This window comes from Chiloscyllium plagiosum, unplaced genomic scaffold, assembly GCF_037043375.1.
Source record: "Chiloscyllium plagiosum isolate Xiang-an unplaced genomic scaffold, Cpla_swu_hap1 HiC_scaffold_16, whole genome shotgun sequence".
Lineage (NCBI taxonomy): Eukaryota > Metazoa > Chordata > Chondrichthyes > Orectolobiformes > Hemiscylliidae > Chiloscyllium > Chiloscyllium plagiosum.
Window position 1 is genome coordinate 35,167,401 of NW_028270154.1, and position 20,276 is coordinate 35,187,676.

General features: G+C 40.6%; 1 protein-coding gene across 8 annotated transcripts in view; it reads left to right on the forward strand.

Moving 5' to 3' along the window:
* The window catches only part of jade2 (jade family PHD finger 2), a 207,523-nt gene that overhangs the window by 95,226 nt on the left and 92,021 nt on the right, over positions 1 to 20,276 (forward strand). For all 8 annotated transcript variants that reach the window (XM_087995275.1, XM_087995282.1, XM_087995276.1 and 5 more), the window contains one exon: positions 7,186 to 7,367. In XM_087995275.1, coding sequence (XP_087851401.1) covers positions 7,186 to 7,367 — 182 coding nt within the window. The remainder of the gene's footprint in view (positions 1 to 7,185; positions 7,368 to 20,276) is intronic.

The following is a 20,276-nucleotide window of genomic DNA, read 5'->3' on the forward strand; positions in this document are numbered from 1 at the left end:
CTAGTCCCACCTGCCAGCACCCGGCCCATATCCCTCCAAACCCTTCATATTCATGTATCCATCCAAATGCATCTTAAATGTTGCAATTGTACCAGCGTCCACCATATCCTCTGGCAGCTCATTCCATACATGTACCATCCTCTGCATGAAAAAGTTGCCCCTTAGGTCTGTTTTATATCTTTCCCCTCTTACCCTAAACTTATGCCCTCTAGTTCAGTCTCTCCTTATAGCTCAAATTCTCCAACCCTGACAACATCCTTGTAAATCTTTTCTGAACCTTTTCAAGTTTCACAACATCTTTCCGATAGGAAAAGAGACCAGAATTGCACACAATATTCCAACAGTGGCCTAACCAATGTCTTGTACAGCCGCAACATGACCTCCCAACTCCTGTACTCAATACGCTGACCAATAAAGGAAAGCTTCCAAACGCTTTCTTCACTATCCTATCTACCTGTGACTCCACTTTCAAGGAGCTATGAACCTGCACTCCAAGGTCTCTTTGTTCAGCAACACTCCCTAGGACCTTACCATTAAGTGTATAAGTCCTGCTAAGATTTGCTTTCCCAAAATGCAGCAGCTCACATTTATCTGAATTAAATTCCATCTGCCACTTCTCAGCCCATTGGCCCATCTGGTCCAGATCCTGTTGTAACCCTCTTTTCTGTTCAGTACATCTCCAATTTTGTGTCATCTGCAAACTTACTAACTATACCTCTTATGCTCGTATCCAAATCATTTATGTAAATGACAAAAAGTAGAGGGCCCAGCACCGATCCTTGTGGTCACAGGTCTCCAGTCTGAAAAACAACCCTCCACCACCACCCTCTGTTTCTACCTTTGAGCCAGTTCTGTAGCCAAATGGCTGTTCTCCCTATATTCCATGAGATCTAACCTTGCTAATTAGTCTCCCATGGGGAACCTTGTCGAACGCCTTACTGAAGTCCATATAGATCACATCTACTGCTCTGCCCTCATCAATCTTCTTTATTACTTCTTCAAAAAACTCAATCAAGTTTGTGAGACATGATTTCCCACGCACAAAATGATGTTGACTATCCCTAATCAGTCCTTGCCTTTCCAAATACATGTACATCCTGTCCCTCAGGATTCCCTCCAACAACTTGCCCACCACTAAGGTCAGGCTCACCAGTCTATAGTTCCCTGGCTTGTCTTTACCACCCTTCTTAAACAGTGGCACCACGTTTGCCAACTTCCAGTCTTGCGGCACCTCACCTGTGACTATTTATGAATATCTCAGCAAGAGGCCTAGCAATCACTTCTCTAGCTTCCCACAGAGTTCTTGGGTACACCTGATCAGGTCCTGGGAATTTATCCACCTTTAACCATTTCAAGACATCCAGCACTTCCTCCTCTGTAATCTGGACATTTTGCAAGATGTCACCATCTATTTCCCTACAGTCTATATCTTCCATATCCTTTTCCACAGTAAATACTGATGCAAAATATTCACTTAGTATCTCCCCCATTTTCTATGGCTCCACTCAAAGGCCGCCCTGCTGATATTTGAGGGGCCCTATTCTCTCCCTAGATACTCTTTTGTCCTTAATATATTTGTAAAACCCCTTTGGATTCTCCTCAATTCTATTTGCCAACGCTATCTCATGTCCCCGTTTTGCCCTCCTGATTTCCCTCTTAAGTATACTCCTACTTTCTTTATACTCTGCTAAGGAATCAGTCGATCTATCCTGTTTATACCTGACATATGGTTCCTTCTTTTTCTTAACCAAACCCTGAATTTCTTTAGTCATCCAGCATTCCATATACCTACCAGCCTTCACTTTCATCCTAACAGGAATATACTTTCTCTGGATTCTTGTTATCTCATTTCTGAAGTCTTCCCATTTTCCAGCCGTCCCTTTACCTGCAAACGTCTGCCTCCAATCAGCTTTCGAAAGTTCTTGCCTAATGCCGTCAAAATTGGCCTTTCTCCAATTTAGAACTTCAACTTTTAGATCTGGTCTATCCTTTTCCATCACTATTTTAAAACGAATAGAATTATGGTCGCTGGCCCCAAAGTGCTCCCCTACTGATACCTCAGTCACCTGCCCTGCCATATTTCCCAAGAGTAGGTCAAGTTTTGCATCTTCTCTATTCGGTACATCCACATACTGAATCAGAAAATTGTCTTGTACACACTTAAGAAATTCCTCTCCATCTAAACCTTTAACAATATGGGCAGTCCCAGTCGGTGTTTGGAAAGTTAAAATCCCCTACCATAACCACCCTATTGTTCTTATAGATAGCTGAGATCTCCTTACAAGTTTGTTTCTCAATTTCCCGCTGACTATTAGGGGGTCTGTAATACAATCCCAATAAGGTGATCATCCCTTTCTTATTTCTCAATTCCACCCAAATAACTTCCCTAGATGTATTTCCGGGAATATCCTCCCTCAGCACAGTTGTAATGCTATCCCTTATCAAAAATGCCACTCCCCCTCCTCTCTTGCCTCCCTTTCTATCCTTCCTGTAGCATTTGTATCCTGGAACATTAAGCTGCCAGTCCTGCCTATCCCTGAGCCATGTTTCCGTAATTGCTATGATATCCCCGTCCCATGTTCCTAACCATGCCCTGAGTTCATCTGCCTTCCCTGTTTGGCCCCTTGCATTGAAATAAATGCAGTTTAATTTATTAGTCCTACCTTGTCCCTGCCTGCCTTGATTGTTTGATTCACTTCTGTTCTCAACTGTACCAGTCTTGGATTGATCTCTTTCCTCACTATCCCCCTGGGTCCCACCCCTCCCACCTTACCAGTTTAAATCCTCACAAGCAGTTCTAGCAAATTTCCCTACCAGTATATTAGCCCCCTTCCAATTTAGGTGCAATCCGTCCTTCTTGTACAGGTCACTTCTACCCCAAAAGAGATTCCAATGATCCAAAAATGTGAATCCTTCTCCCATACACCAGCTCCTCAGCCATGCATTCATCTGCTCTATCCTCCTATTCCTGCCCTCACTAGCTCATAGCACTGGGAGTAATCCAGATATTACTACCCTTGAGGACCTCCTTTTTGAATTTCTACCTAACTCTCTGTAATCTCCCTTCAGAGTCTCAACCTTTTCCCTTCCTATGTCATTGGTTCCAATGTGGACAATGACCTCTAGCTGGCCCCTCTCCCCTGTGAGAACATTCTGCACCTCTCTGAGACATCCTTTATCCTGGCACCAGAGAAACAACACATCATTCTGTTTTTTCTCTGCTGGCCATCTATCTGTACCTCGGACTACAGAATCCCCTAACACAATTGATCTCTTGGAAGCCGACATACCCCTCGTTGCATTAGAGCCAGTCTCAATACCAGAAACTTGGCTGTTCGTGCTACGTTCCCCTGAGAATCCCATATTTATTAAAGAAATTTAGATTTGATACATATAAGATGAATATTCAGTTGCAGATTCTCACCTGGATATCCATTATATAAGTCAAATATTTTATGTCAGTTGTTTGTAATTACAATAGCAATTATGTAAGAATGAGTTGCACATCTCAATCTAATCTTGACTTCAAATTACATTGCAAACCATGAGATTTGTGAATCGCTATTAACTTACAGTTTTTTCCTCCGATCTATTACTTTTGAGTAATACTCAGCATATTTCTCTTTTGCTTCTGGTGAATTGTCCATATTGCTAATCATCCCAAGCCAAGGAGAAGGGTGGGCAGCTCTCCTCCAAGTTGTAGCAAGCACACACGACTGACAGATGCAAATTTATTTCATAAACTTTCTGGAGTTTCACAGACTAAACTGCCTGGAGTCTAAGCTCTTGGCAGGAACACTGTGAACTATCAGGGTAAGCAATCAGTGTTGCAGATACAGAAGGAAATGGTGTTGGTGGCAGGAAGTCTCAGAGTTCCTCCTGAAAGACTGCCATTTACGCGATGTTGTTGGAACGTTACGTTTTAAATTGTTCAAACTCATAATTAAAAATACTCTTATTTGGGGGAAGGATTTCACTTTTATTCACATTTTGGGTCCATATTTAATTTTGCACTGTTTTCCCATCATAGTTTTTATTTTGCGTAAATTTGTTCTCCAATTGCTATAATTGAAGGGCATAATTGAATTGCGTAAAAATGTTGGAGCTTTTGTGAACAATGTAAGCGTGTTTTGTGGAACATTGGATTACAAAGACTCTGGTGGAGATGGATGCTCTGATTTGGGACTTGTCATTTATTCAGTAAGCCAATAATGGTATACACAGCCCGACTCTAGATATCATGATGTGTGAGGAACACGTGTCTTAACAGGTTTCAATTTAGACATCACTCGTACACAATATCCAAGATGTAGTTTATATGATGTTGGGTGCCAGGAACTGTGCATTACAGTGTGCCTCAACTAGCAGATTACCCAAGCTGCTGACTTTGGGAGCTGCTGTAGTTTTATGATACACTGTAAACTATTATTCAATGACTGTTTTGGTTGCACCATCTGACACCTATTGGTAGCTTGAGTCACCTGGTGCCAGAGCTACATAGAGAACATTAGCACAATGGGTACCGCATGTTGGATCATTTCTCCTGTCCCACCAAAGGAAACACATGATTTTTTTCAGGAAGAGCTTGAGGAGGCATTGTACTGGTTATGGGTCATTAACACATCTAGTCATTTTGTTTTTGATGTAATGAATTATCTTCTGTAAGTAGAAGAGCATTTCTCATCGTACCCAAATAGTATGCAAATTGCATCCTCTCCTTTGCAACCTCTGTGAATTCAGGGGTCCAGCTGCGCAGAAGAATAAAGATGTGGCATGTTACCAGTTAAGCTGCTCATGTTTTAAGTTTAGTTCTTTACAGTATCACCTCAGAATGTCCACATGCCCTTGGGAGGAATGGAATTGTCTATACAGAAACCTCTTTCTCAGCATTCAGATTTGAAGTGTTTATTTGCTTTCAGAAGGAGATTGTTCATCTTTAAGGTGTTTCAGACATTTGACTCAGCAGTATCTTCTGTCGCAAATGAACCTCCAGGCCACAATTTTTAATTTAGATTTCTAAAGAGCTCTTGTTATCTCGCATTGTTGGGGATAATCTCGTTTAATCCTAGCATTAACGTCATCAGCAGTTGCACAAACCAAAGTGGAATCTCGGATGTCAGCTAGGGAATTGCAAAATTCAAAAACATATTGATAGGTTTAGTTTCCGTTTTGTTCTTTGAAAGTAGGATGGGAGCAGTCATGAATGTTTATTGCCACTGTTGAATATAAGCAGCAACAACTTGCTTTCACATAGCATCTTTACACAATAGGGAGTGCTCCAAAGCATTACTTAATGAAGAAATGGACACTGGAAAGTAGGAGTGCTGGACCTCTGAGACAGTTTAACAGATGAGAGAGATAGCTAAGGGAATAGTTTATGGACGAGGTATTGACAGTAATTGGTGATGAGATTTGTGAAAAATCTACTGTGAAAGAGCCAACATTGACTTGATGGGCTGACTGGTCTCCTTCTGTACCTCAGTGAATCAATTACTTTGTAACTTATTAGGCATAAACATAGAATGATATTGGATAATGTTATTTTAGGAGAATGCATAGACAAGGATGAAAACTCTTGATGTGATTCTGAACAGGAGTAAGGAGGAGCTAAAGTGGCTCATCTCTAGATATGCCACTACTTTAGTTTTGCGGTACAATGATTGTGCAGTGTAAGACCAGAAGACCATAAGACATAGGAGTAGAAATTAGGCCATTCAGACCATTGAGTCTCCTCTGCTATTAATCAATGACCTGGACTCCACAGCTTCCTGTCACAGTGAATTCCATAGATTCGCCACTCTCTGGCTGAAGAAGTTTCTCTAAGGCTGTACCCTAGGGTCCTAATCTCTCCCACCAATGGATACATCTTAAATATCCACTGATGCTGAATATAATTTTATATGTTTAAATGTGCTGAAATCTACTGAGACCAGTATTCAGTCTGCCACTATGTGATGTTTAGTTGTCATGGAGAATGTGTTTTAAAGTGGTGGAGGTGGCGTTATTAAATTTTTGTGAGGCTGAACTGGATAGATTCTTGATGGACAAGGGAGTCAAAGGTACAGAGAGTAGGCAACAAAGTACTGGCCTTGATCTTGTTAATTTGCAAATCAGGCTCAAGAGGCTGAATGGCCTACTCCTAATCTGAATTTGTGTGTTGTCTTGAATATTGTACAATTAAGTGCACTGGGTAGTGATGGATATCAGATTTCCGTTGCCTGGGGATGATACTGGTCTGGCTGAATCATTGAAATGTTATTGTTCTCTTATTAGATAACTGGTCCCAAGTCACTTGCGTTGGACCGTTCTAAATGCACATGGCCATTTTCACATAATCATCATCATACATCACGGAAACACACCCTTCAGTCCAACCTGTCCATATCAACCAAGTTTCCAAAACTAAACTATCCCATTTGCCTGCATTTGGCGCAAATCCCTCTAAACCTTTCCAATTCATGTACCTATCCAAATGTTTTTTAAATATTATAGCTTGACCTGCATCTGCCACTTCCTTTGGCAGTTCATGCCACACACAAACCACCCTCTGTGTGGAAACGTTACCTCTCAGGTCCCTTTTAAATCTTCCTTCTTTTCCCGAAGGAGAAACCTTCATTTCTCCAAACCAAGCTTCTGGCTAAAACTGAAAACAACAAATACTGGAGATCACAGCGGGTCAGGCAGCATCCATGGTGAGAGAGTAAGCTAACATTTCAAGTCTAGATGCCTCTTGATCAGAGCTCTTATGAAGAACCATCTAGACTCGAAGCGTTAGCTTACTCTCGCCTCATGGGCGCTGCCTGACCAGGTGTGATCTCCAGCATTTGTCGTTTTCGGTACAGATTCCAGCATCTGCAGTCATTTGTTCCTACAATGTGCCTAAAACTTCTCGTTCCTGCAACGTTCCTCTTGCAAATGTCCTCTGATTTTTCACCTTTTAAGTAGATGGAATAGTAAAAGGGAAAGGTTCTATGGATGTAGCCATCAAAGAGCAAGTTTCTGTATAAAAGGCTCATAATTGAAGGCAGTTTATTAACCCAGTTGGCGATGGGTCAGGTATTTTTAAAATAGTGAAAATGGGTCAGTACTAAATAGCAAGGTGACAAAAGCAAGCTTAAATTTGTGGCCTGATGAAATTCTGCTAGAATATGACTTAATTTTTGGTTTCATTTATTTCTTCTGTAGGGTTTTACCAGAATTTGAGAAAACACTTTTTACTCCACAAGAACAAGTGTTGGACACTCTAACTGGCTCTGAGTCTGGCTATGTGGACATGAAGTTGCCTTCCAGGAGTACATGTCGCTATGACCTTGATGAGGTTGATGTCTACTGGTTGGAACTGGTGAATGCAGAATTTCAAGGAGCAGGTATTGTTTTGTTCATTTCTAACCAGTGCGGGTAGTAGCTCAGATATTGCTGACTGCCCCTGTTGTTGAGGGATTTTCACATTTGACATTAACAGATCGGCACTCTGTTAGTAGATGATCATCAGTTTTATCGTTGGTCTTTCAGCCTCATCAACTTGCTGATGAGGTTCACAACTTTCAACCTTCGGCATTCAGGGATTGACCCTTCTGCATGCAGCTCTCTTGTTGAATGAGCTGGAAAACTCACCTGTACAGTTAAGAGAACTAGCTACAGATCTCTCGAGTACAATGTGAATACTAATCATCTGTAAGTGGAAGCCAAACCATCCCTGCCTGTGGTGAATTCAAATATTCTCTGAACAAGAGCTCGTAGAGGAGGTGTTGCCATTACTGAAAATAAAATGGTTGTATTATTTCTCCAAACGTGCGCAGGACTACTTATTCTTGCTGTTTTAGATTAAACACACACAAACACATACATACCCACAGGCACACACACACACACATGTTCAGGCACAAATCCTTAAAATTTCAATGGCCAGTTTCACAGACACTCACTCAGATGCAAAGAACATTTAAAAGAGTCAGTATAGCTCCATTATAATACTTCATTGTTTATATTTGCATGCATGGTACAGAGGGTAGTTTTATCGAGATGTCATCTGCAATCTCAAGAAATCAAGAAACTGTCACTGTACTTGTGATACATTCTCCAGCTTTTAGGATTTATTGCCTGGAATTATAAAAGAAATCCTGTGAGTTTTTGATCTATTGATGCTTTGGAGAATAGAACCCATTGGAGAAACCTTTCTCGTCATGAAATTTGAATTCTCTCTGTTGTGTTGGAACATAATCTAAATTTTACATGTTCAACCTACAACGTGTCAGCTTTTAAAGAGATCCAATGTGTGCCATCATGCTGATGTAAACCAAGTGAGTTTTGATCCTTGTTGCTGAGTGTGATTTCTCTGAAAATAATGAGCAGATGTGACACTGATGCTCTCAGGACCTTTGGTCACCAAAAAAATGTGATATTGAAATTAGGACTATTGGAGGAAAAAATATACTTCCTTTATTCTGGAAAGTCCATTTCCAACATTGTCGTATAGCCCCTTTAAATAAAAGCATCATACTCTAAAATTGTCATTGTAGGTTTTCAAGGCCACTGTAAATGTACATGTGAATGAGAACAATGCAAATTTGTCTTGCTCCATAAATAATATACAATGCATTTAGAACAAAGTCTGCAGTTTTAGTTGCATGCAGAATGTGTCCATGTACTTGGGAATGTTTGCATAATTACAGTATTAATCTGTCTGAGGGAAGTGGACTTGACATGGATTCTCCTATCAGCAATATTTAAATTGCTTCATTAATTGAAGTAATGTTGATGGATTAACATTAGTGTGGAGATAAAGCAGTTTGGAAAATCACTAGTGGCATATTTTGCATTGCCCTTTTATTGTTTAGATCTTAAGGGAGCAGTTAGCAAAGCTTCATAAATAGAAGTATTGAGAAATAAAGCAGGGAGGTTATTCTGAAATAAAAACAGAAAATGTTGAAATACTTAATAGGTCAGACAGCAACTGTGAAGAAAAATAGAGATAACATTTTCGGTCCTGATGGCATTTCATTAGAACATTAGAATTGATACTGAACCAATGTACAGCTCTGGTTGAACCATGTTTAGAGCATAGCATTCAGTTCTGACCCCCATGTTTTAGGTAGGATGTGAGCGTCTTTGAGACAGTGCAGTAGACCCTTGCCAGCATTGTTACAGGTTTGAGTGATTTTAATTACAAGGTTAAATTGGAGAAGCTGGACTTGTTCTCTGTGGAGCAAAAGAGAATGGGAGGGGATGAGGTTGTGTGGGATTTGATAGCCATTACCAGATTGTGACAACTTTAGACAGGACAGACAAATAAAACCTATCCCATTGGCCAGCAATGGACAACTAGTGGCCTCTTACTTTCTGGAAGGGCTCTGGAGGTGAGAGTTTAAGACCGCCAAGGGTCCTTGATTTTGGGTGTATTTCAGTACTCTCTGTTTACATTTTAAGATTTACAAAATCCAAAGCAATTTATTTCTGGATAAAATTAAGTTTGAGATGTTTTCCAGGTGAATTTACATACCTGGATACCTACCCACGTTTTATTCTTAAACAAAAAATCCCATTATTTGGCTGACAGGAGATATGAATGATCATTGATGCATTGTGAATATGCTCTTTCAAGATTTAGTAGAGGTTTAGGAGTACAAAACCAGAAGTTCTTTGCATAATATTTACCCTTGGCTCTGAGTACTTCATGCTGATATTGGATGCAAGTAGTGGAAAAAGATTCATTGCTTAAAATTTCATCATCAGTGTTGATAAGAAACAATCACTTGTTTTCACTCAGTGCATGTCATGCATTGGAAACCTCAGTTGAAGTTCCACCTGCTCCAGAGTTGTGTAATAACGTCTTGAACTGGTTGTTTAGAAATTAAGAATATTATTCAGGTGGAGAGAGTTCAGAAGAGATTTACTAGGATGTTGCTGGGAGTGGAGGGCTTGAGTTATAAGGAAATGCTGGATAGATTGGGACTTTTTTTCACCGGAGCATAGGAGTTGGAAAGATAACTTTATAGAGGTTTATAAAATCATGAAGGGCATAGATAAGGTGAATGGCAGATGTCTTTTCCTTAGTCGGGGTGATTTTAAGACTAGGTGACATATTTTTAAAGTGCGAGCAGAAGGATTTTAAAAAGGATATATGAGACAATTGTTTTACACAGTGTGGTTCTTGTGTGGAATTAACTTCCAGAGGAAATGGTAGACGTGGGTACAGTTTGAACACTTATAAGACATTTGAATAAGTACATGAGTAAGAAACGTTCGGAGCGATATAGGCCAAACGAAGGAAGGTGAGGCTAGTTTAGTTTGGGATTATGGGCTGGTTTGACCGAAGGGTTTGTTTCCATGCTATATGACTCTATAGCTATGACTCTAATGCTTTGGTATTAATTTACGAGAGAAAATTACCACTCATGGCAATGCATTTAATATGCTTTCATTATCCTCTATGATACTACTCATTCCAATTAGATCCTTTCACTATCACAAGCAACAAGTCATCTCCAAGCACTCAACTGTCACCTGATGTATTGTTCAGAATATTTTCCTGAAAAGGGAAGTCTCATCAGATATTTATCTGGTTATTAACTAGATTGTTGATTGTCATATTTTTCTAATTAATAACGCAAAGTAATTAAGCAGTTTGCACTTTGTCGTGCTAATTACATATTACTCTGTGGAAGTGCTGTGGCAGAAAACATTGCTAGTGAAGCACAATTAGTTAATTGGTAATAGTTAAGGAATGATGTATCTTAGCTGTTACAGCTCCAATTAAGTAATTGCACCTCTACTCAAATACCCTCTGAATGGTTGAATTCTGCAGTATCGTCATGGGAAATACAGTATCACTTTGGGTCATTGCATCTTCCAAAGCAACAATGAGCTTAGAACAATATGAATTTTGTACCTGGCTTGGGATTTTTATATATATGAGAGAGTAAGTTGGATCTGTCTTCATTTATACTGCACTGACTCCTCCTAAATATTCATGTTCTGTTTCTGATTGAAATATGATGCATGGTTTTGTATCACGTAAAAGAAGGTGAGTTGCAGACCAGGGATGCAAGATTATGTTTGACCTGAATTTTATAGAAAAATAATTAGTGTGATCAGGTAAGGATGCTTTGCCTTGTCATAACGTTGTCATTTCATAATGATAAATATAGACTGAATAGGTGGGAACCAGAAAAGATAAAACCAGAGAGTTCCTTGGTATTGTAACTAAGACATCATTTGGGAAGTTACCATGTGCCAACCTCATGGAGAGCTGTAAGTCTCAGTGTCTGCTGTGTCCAATGATCTTGAGTCTGTAAACATCCCTTGAGAATTAAGATGATGTTATTCCCTGATAATCATTTCCAGTTAAGCAATTTACCAGAAAATCTAAAGTTTCCTTCAAAAACTGCAATTTTATTGGTTGCTACTGAAGATGTTGGCAATGTCCAGGAATTAAAATTTAATTTCTTTCCTTTTCTTTGGACATTGGTTGACATAAGATTCACTTAGAGTCTTCAACTTATTTTATTCGTTCATTGCACATAGACTTCTCTGGTAAAACCAGAATTTGTTGCTAATCCCTAATTGTCCTTCAATAGAAAGACATACTCCATCATTTCAGAGGGCATTGCCATGGGTGTGGAGTCACTTGTAGGCCTCATGAAGTAAGAAGGGTGGATTTCCTTCCCTAATGAACTTTTTATTTTAAACCACAATTGATGAGAGTTTCACGGACACCCAGTGCTGAGACTAGTTTTCAATTCCATTTTCATTAAGTGAATTTAAATTCCATCAGCTGCCTTGATGAGATTTGAACCCTTGCCCCTAATTCATTTGCCTGGACCTGTGGGGAATATAGTCCCGAGACATTGCCATTATCTGCTGACTCTTCCAGTAACATTGTATTTACTATGCATTCACGTTGTGTTTTAATAAATGCCCTGGTTAATAATTGCCTACAGTATTTCAGTGCAATAATTTTGTTCCGAATAAATTGTGTCAAGAATCCCAAACTACTGGATGCAATTTGCACTTGACTGCTGTTGATCTTTAATGCAAGGAACAAGGCATGGTTTCTGACATGACCAGAACACACCACTGACTGTGATTGATTTTCAAAGCTGAGACTGTTTAGGTAATGTTTTTGGAGCACTTTGGCATCAACTGGTAAAAGTGCTTGAAGTGATGCATGGAAGTGTTGTAGAAGCTATTTGGCTCATTTACAGTGTCACGTAGTTAGAAGTCATTGTGTGATTTATAACGTTCAGTTTTTTAAATAAAAAATGAATATTTTCAAAAAGAAACAAACTGTACCATGTAACGAATTGCATGGCCATTTCAGTCTTTTGAAATCTAATTTCAAACATCCCTGGATATCCAATATTAAAATGTTGAAATGGTACAGGTACAACAAGTAATTGGGAAAGCTAATTGGATGTTCTTATTTATTGCGAGGGAATTGTGTACATAAGTACAGGTTGTTCTGCGATAATGTGTGTTTCGTTAATGCAAATTTGCTGTAACGCGATTGACAAATTGGGAATACTGTTTCTAAAGAACAAACTTTTAAAGCGTGTATTGGTTATAATGTGATTCCAACCCCATTTGTTTAAATGGTGCTGCTATAATACGATTTTCTTATAACACGAGATTGCACGAGAACTACTAGTTATAACAGAACTGACTGTAAGCAGGTTATGGTTCAGTTGTACATAGTACTGATGAGACCACATCTGGAGTATTTTGTGCAGTATTAGTCACCTTACTTATGGAAGGATGTAAGTGCATCAGAAACCGTTCAGAGAAAGTTTGCTAGACTGATACCTGGAATGAGTGGGTTGTGTTATGAGGAAAGGTTGGACAGGTTAGGCTTCCTTTTGCTGGAGTTTAGAAGGGTAAATTTATTTAATTGAAATGTATAAGATCCTGAGGAGTCTTGACAGGGTGCATATGGAAGATTCGTTTTCTCTTGTGGCAGAATCCAGAAATAATGGTGACTGTTTCAAGATATGGGTTTTTCCATTCAAAACAGAGATGAGGAAAAATGTTTTCTCATGTAAGTTTTTGGAACTCTCTTCCTCAAACAGTGGTGGAAGCAGATTCTTTGAATATTTATAAAGTAGAAGAACCTGCTCCTAACTTAAATATTGTTTCACCTACTTTTTGTTACCTACTCAGGACAGTATTACGGCTGCAGAAAGGAAGTTTGAGGACTCGTCAATTGAAACAAGAAAGGAGAGGTTACCTTCTTGGGAGTTTTCTATAGGCATCCGAACTGTTCCAGAGATTGAGAGGAAAGGATTGCAAATATGATTCTCGATAGGAGTGGGAGTGACAGGCTAGTTGTTATGGTGGACTCGACATTCCAAATATTGACTGGGAATACTGTAGTTCAAGTACTTTAAATGGGTCAGGTTTTGTCCATTGTGTTCAAGAGGGTTTTCTGACACATTCTGTAGACAGGCCAACAAGGACAAGACCACACTGGATTTGGTACTGGGTAATGAACCCAGCCAGGTGTTACATTTGGAGGTAGGTGAGCACTTTCGTGATAGTGACCACAATTCAGTTATGTTTACTTTAGCAATGGAAAGGGATAGGTATGCACCAGAGGGCAAGAGCTACAGCTGGGGAAAGGCAATTACAATGCAATTAGACAAGATTTAGGATGCATAGGATTGGGAAGGAAACTGCAGGCCATGAGCACAATGGAAATGTAGAGCGTATTCAAGGAACAATTACAGTGTGTCACACTTGATAAGTATGTACCTGTCGAGCGCAAGAGCTGTGGTTTACGAAGGAATTTGAATCTCTTGTCAAGAGGAAAAAGAAGGCTCATGTTAGGATGAGATGTGATGGCTCAGTTAGGATGCTTGAGAGTTACAAGATAGCCAGGAAAGACCTAAAGAGAGAGCTATGACGAGTGAGGAGGGGCTACGAGAAGTTGTTGGCAGATAGGATCAGGAAAGCCGTAAAGCTTTCTATAGGTATATGAGGGATAAAAGAATGACTAGAGTAAGATTAGGGCCAATCAAGCACAGTAGTGGGAAGTTGTGCGTGGAGTCAGAGAAGATAGGGAAAGCGCTAAATGAATATTTTTCGTCAATATTCACAGTGGAAAAAGAAAATGTTGTCAAGGAGAATACTGAGGAACAGGCTACCAGACTAGATGGGATTGAGGTTCTTAAGGAGGAGGTTTGAGAAATTCTGGAAAGTGTGAAAATAGATAAACCCCTCAGGTTGGATAGGATTTACAGATTCTCTAGGAAGCCCGGGAGGAGATTGCCGCACCTTTGGTTTTGATCTTTATGTCATCATTGTCTACAGAATAGTGTCAGAAGACTGGAGGATAGCAACTGTTGTTCCCTTGTTCAAGAAGGGGAGTACAGACAACCCTGGTAATTATAAAGGTGTGAGCATTACTTTGGTTGTAGGTAAAGTGTTGGAAAACGTTATAAGAGACAGGATTTATAATTCTCTGGAAAGGAATAAGTTGATTAGGATAGTTAACACTGTTTTGTGAAGAGTAGATTGTGCCTCACAAACCTTATTGAGTTCTTTGAGAAGATGACCAAACAGGAGGATGAGGGTAAAGCCGTTGATGTGGTATATATGGATTTCAGTAAGGTGTTTGATTAGGTTCCCCATGGTAGGCTACTGCATAAAATACAGAGGCACGGGATTGAGGGTGATTTGGCGGTTTGTACCAGAATTTGGCTAGCTGAAAGAAGACAGAGGATAGTGGTTGATAGGAAATGTTCATCCTGGAGTTCAGTGTACCACAAGGATCTGTTTTGGGGCCAATGCTGTTTGTCGTTTTTATAAACAACCTGGATGAGGGTGTAGAGGGTGTGTTAATAAAGTTGTGGATGACACTAAAGTCGGTACAGTTGTGCACAGTGCTAAAGGATGTGGTAGGTTACAGAGGGACATAGCTAAGCTGCAGAGCTGGGTTGAGAGGTGGCAAATGGATTTTAATGCAGAAAAGTGTGAGGTGATTCACTTTGAAAGGACCAACAGGAATGCAGAGTACTGGGCGAATGGTCAGATTCTGAGTGGTATTGATGAGCAGAGGGATCTCAGTGTCCAGGTACATAGATCCCTCAAAGTTGCCACCCAGGTTGATAGGGTTGTTAAGAAGGCATGCGGTGTATTAGCTTTTATTGGTAGAAGGATTGAGTTTTGGAACCATGAGGTCATGCTGCAGCTGTACAAAACTCTGGTGTGGCCGCACTTGGAGTGTTGCTAACAGTTCTGGTCACTGCATTATAGGACAGATGTGGAAGCTTTGGAAAGGGTTCAGAGGCGATTTACTAGGATGTTGCTTGGTATGGAGGGAAAGTCTTACGAGGAAAGGTTGAGGGACTTGAGGCTGTTTTCGTTAGAGAGAAGAAGGTTGAGAGGTGATTTAGTTGAGACATATAAGATATTCAGAGGGTTAGATTGGGTGGACAGTGAGAGCCTTTTTCCTCGGATGGTGATGGTTAGCACGAGGAGACATAGCTTCAACTTGAGGGGTGATAGATATTGGACAGATATCAGAGATAGTTTCTTAACTCAGAGTAGTAGGGGTGTGGAACGCACTGCCTGTAACAGTACACTCACCAACATTATGGGCATTTAAATGATCATTGGATAGGCATATGGACAAGAATAGAATTGTGTAGGATAGATGGGCTTCAGAGGGTGGTATAACCAAGGGTTAAAGGGCCTGTGCTGCATTGTAATGTTCGACGTTTTATGTTATATTATACTAAAGAACTATAAGAGGAAAAGTAGAGTTTGTAAATTGAGATATCAGAAAGTAGATTAGAATCAGTTTTAGTCAAGCCTAGTATTAGTTCAGTTTTATTGTTCTGACTGTGTTAGATTGTGAATAATTATAAGAAGTAGTCTTATTTTTAGCAGACATTTGATTTAATACTTCACAGCTACTATGATTAAACCATGCTGTAAATTCCTTGGAGAGTGATAAATTAAATGTGTTGAAGTTTGTGACAGGAAGGCTGGGCAACCAATTCAATTATGTGTCTCATCAGACAATGTTTGAAAATTACTTCAAGCAATTGTAATAGAATCAGAATTACGAGCCATGTGTTGAGTACAATCAGTGTAACACATTGACTGTTAGTGAGTTGTAATGATCTGCTTTTGTGCCATGAATGGGTTTAATTAAGGACTGTGCTTGATGGACTGAATGACCTTTTCTCTCTTTCATTGTAATTCTTTGGGTTGTGTGTTAGTATAGTGGATGGTGGATCATGTTTTTCACCCCTCACTCCCATATTGGTAGCCAGTGGTGAAAGTTAAGTATTACTCAAAAGAGAATTGAGTATATAAATTTCTACATACTTTCCTTCGGCTAACCCTGTGCAGTGCCCCTCTGGAGTGACAGATGAAATAGACCTCATGGTGTCGTGAATCTAACCACAGGAGTGTCTGAGGAGGCCCGCGCCTTCCTGATTGTAACACTAAGACCCACTGGTGTATGGTTCTACCCTGGTGCCCCCAAAGCGGGCCCCTAACTGTGATTAAATAACCTCACTGCTTTTTGGGTTGGGGAGAGGAGATGATGGGAGTAAGGCCTTGACGGTAAATCCAGACTGAAGTCATCTCAGTTATCAGGCACTTTTGCTGGCAACTCCCATAACAGAACCGGCATACGAACGGTGCTGTTTATATCCTTCCCTCTAAACAATACTAGCAATGCCAAGAGAAGAATACTGATGCTTGGGCAACTTGGGATCCTCACTCTGTTTTATTGTGCCTGCACCCTTAAGATCATAAGAAATAGGACAGAACGAGGCCATTTGGCTCATCGAGTCTGTTCTGCCATGGCTGATGTTTCTCAACCCCATTCTCCTGCCTTCTCCTGGTAACCCTTGATCCCCTTACCTATCAAGAACCTATCCATCTCAGTCTTAAAGACACCCAATGACTAGACTTTCCCCAGTCCTCTACGGCAATGAGTTCCCCAGATTCGCCACCCTCTAGTTGAAGAAATTCCTCCCTGTCAGTTCTAAATGGTAATTCCTTTACTCTGAAGATGTGCCTTTGGGCCCTAGTCCCTCCTATTATAGGAAATATCTTTTCCATGCCCACTCTATCTAGGCTTCTCAGTATTTTTTCAGTTCCAATGAGATGCCCCCTCATCCTTCTAAACGGCATGAAGTACCAACCCAGCATCTTCATACATTGTTGATAGGACACATGAACTTCAAGGCATAACACTGGCACACCATAAGAAGCAAGAGTTTCTGGTTTTAAGCTGTTACCCGATTAGTGTACAGTCTGAACATTCAGCGTTACTTCCCCTGATGGGAGAAATGATCATCTCTCATCAGATCATTACTGCCTTCCTCAAGCTGAGAAGTCCTCAGTCAGTAAGGTGCTGTCTTGCCATGGTCTGCTTGCTTACTGGGTGCTTGGAGCTTAGAACGTCACTTCTCAACAGGCGATTCAACCATGGATGAACCAGGCAAGACACCCTCAACAAAGGGGACCCTAGTTGTTTGTATCACAAACTGGAATGTAGAGACTGCACACCCTAGACTTGGCAACAACTTTCTGCAGGATAATGACCCATGTAACAGCTGTGATCAAGAAAGAACTTATAAGGTCCAGTGTGGACATGGTGCTGGCTGCAGGAAACTAGACTCCTCGAAATGGCTTTATGAAAGAGAAAGACCACATGTTTTTATAGCAGGTGAAAACCCAGCAGGAGTCTGTAGCATGTTTCACAGTAAATACAAACACTAACCCTTTTTGCTGACATCTTCAACAGCCTCAAGCTCTTATCAATAAGCATAAACTTTGTTAATCTCAAGTGCCATGACACACCTCTCTGTTCCTGAGATCCAGGATCAGATCCTGACATTTGGTCCTGCCTTCAGCAGAGTTCCAAGCACTGAGACACTGTACCTTTTAGGAGACTAGAGTGCAAGTGTGGATGCCCATTATAAAGCTTGGTCAATGTCCATAGGACACAAAGGAATCAGCAACATGAATGAAAATAGACTGAGGTTAGTGGGGCTATGCAGTTACCATGGGCCTATGACAAACAGCACTTTCCAAGTCAAGCTATGCCACAAGGTTTCCTGGAAAAATCAAGTCCATACCACTGACATCCAACCCATCATGCTGAACAGTCTCTTCATCACTCCTAGCTATCTCAGCGCTGATTATGACATTGGCCACTCCCTGGTGTGTAGCAAAGTTAGGCTTCACCCAACAAAACTGTCCCACTCATTGGATCAAAATGCCATTGTTGCTGACCCAGGAAGGACCCAGGAGTTCCTCAGCATCTTCGATCACACTGTTATAGACATAAGTGTTCATGGCCAGAATGCTGTGTCAAAGTTGGGTCATTTGCACACCACCATCTATAATTCTGCACTCGCTGTTTCGGGAAAAGAGGTCAGAAAAATGCTCAGATAAAAAAAAAAGCAAGATGCTGGAAGTCTGAATTAAGAACAGAAAATGCTAGAGGAACTCAGCAAGTCTGGCAGTATCTGTAGAGAGAGAAAAACAAAACTAGCTTTTTGAGCCTGGTCTGAATCTTAGTTGAAAGAACAAATACAGGACAAGAGGTGAAATAGGAAGAAGGGATGGAGTCAGAGCGAAGGGGCGGGCGAGGAAGAATCCAGAGGGGCATCAGTACCTGAGTTTTGTGTTCCTTCACACCTGAAAGGAAGAGAGAAAGTTTCTTGTTAAGATGTCAAATGAGACAAAGAATGAAATGGAACTGGTGGCCAGGACAGCTAAGACTTAGTGTGAGGCAGTGCTGATGAAGAGAGAGGTAGAGCTGGTGCATGGCACCAAGTGTGGAACTTGGGATGTGGTGGGAGTAACTGACCAAGCTGCATTGGATGTCATACAGAAACCGAGCCTGAGTAGATTTGAAACATGAAAATTGGCGTCTCAGTTGAAATCTATGCTGGGTAAGATGGAACCAGAGACAGTCACAAAGGAAGGAGATGTGGCCATGAAAGCAAGTTTTGGTAAACAGTTCATGAAACACCAGGAGGGAGATAGAAAGCAATGGATGTGAAAGAACCAATAGACTAAAACAGAAATCCTTATGAGAGAAAAGCAGAACTTCTTCAAAGTGAACATACTTGGAGGAGAAATGGCAGTGGATTAAACACTCAAACAAAAGCAAAATTCTACAAATGCTGGCGATCTGAAATTAAAACCAAAACACAAGGTGCTGGAGATTTCTCAGTAACTGTTGCAAAGAATTGTCAGCAAGATCTTTGTTTCTGTTACTTTTACCAGATTGCAGGCCCTTCTGTCAAGCATCTAGTCTGAGTTGCATTGTAGTTTCAGAGCAGGCAGATCAACAGTCAATATGGTTTTCTCACTTTGGCTGTTACATAACAGCATTGAGCACCACAGACCACTCTTCATTCCTTTCAATTACCTCCTCAAGGCTTTTGATCTCAGCAACAAAGCAGGATTCTTCAAACTACTGCAGAAATAGGCTGCTCATTATTATCTTGGTATGAGAGCACGATACAATTCTCTCTAATACAATGAAGCAACATCAGACACTTTCAAGATCGGCAACGGGGTAAAGCAGGGCTGCATCCTGATACAAATTCTCTGGCAAATTCTTCTTTGTGCTGTTTTTGAGCAATTGCAGAGGCTCAACACAAGAGTCCACGTACATGGCAAGCTGTTCAGTCTGGCAACATTACATGCTAAGGTCCAAGTGCATAATGTCCAAGTGCATGAGTTGCTGTTTGCTGATAACGCTACTCTAGCATACTATACTGAAGTTCATTTGCAACAACTTCTAGACCAGTTCTCTTCGGCTCTGCAACAAGTCTAGACTGTTAATCAGCATTGAGAATACCAAAGGTATGGGCCAGGACATAGAGACTTCATCTTCCACCAACACTGATGGAATCTAAACTGAGCATTGGTAAGCAGGCTATTGCTGTGTAGGTGCTGCTTGATAATGCTGCCAGTGACCCCTTCCATGATTTTGCAGATGATCAACAGTAGACTGAGGTCACAGTAATTGGGTGGGTTGGATTTATCCTGCTTGTTGTAGACGTACCTGAGCAATTTTCCTCATTGTCAGTTGATGCCGATGTTGTCGCTGTACTAGAGTGGTTTAATTGGGGCTAGTTCAGGAACACAAATCTTGAGTACAATTGCCAGAATGTTGTCAGAACCCATAACCTTAGCAGTATTTGGTGTCTTCAGCTATTTACTGAGATTAATTGAGTGAATCAAACTTACCCAAGACTGGCATCTGATATATGGGACCTCTGGACAAGGCTGGGATGGAT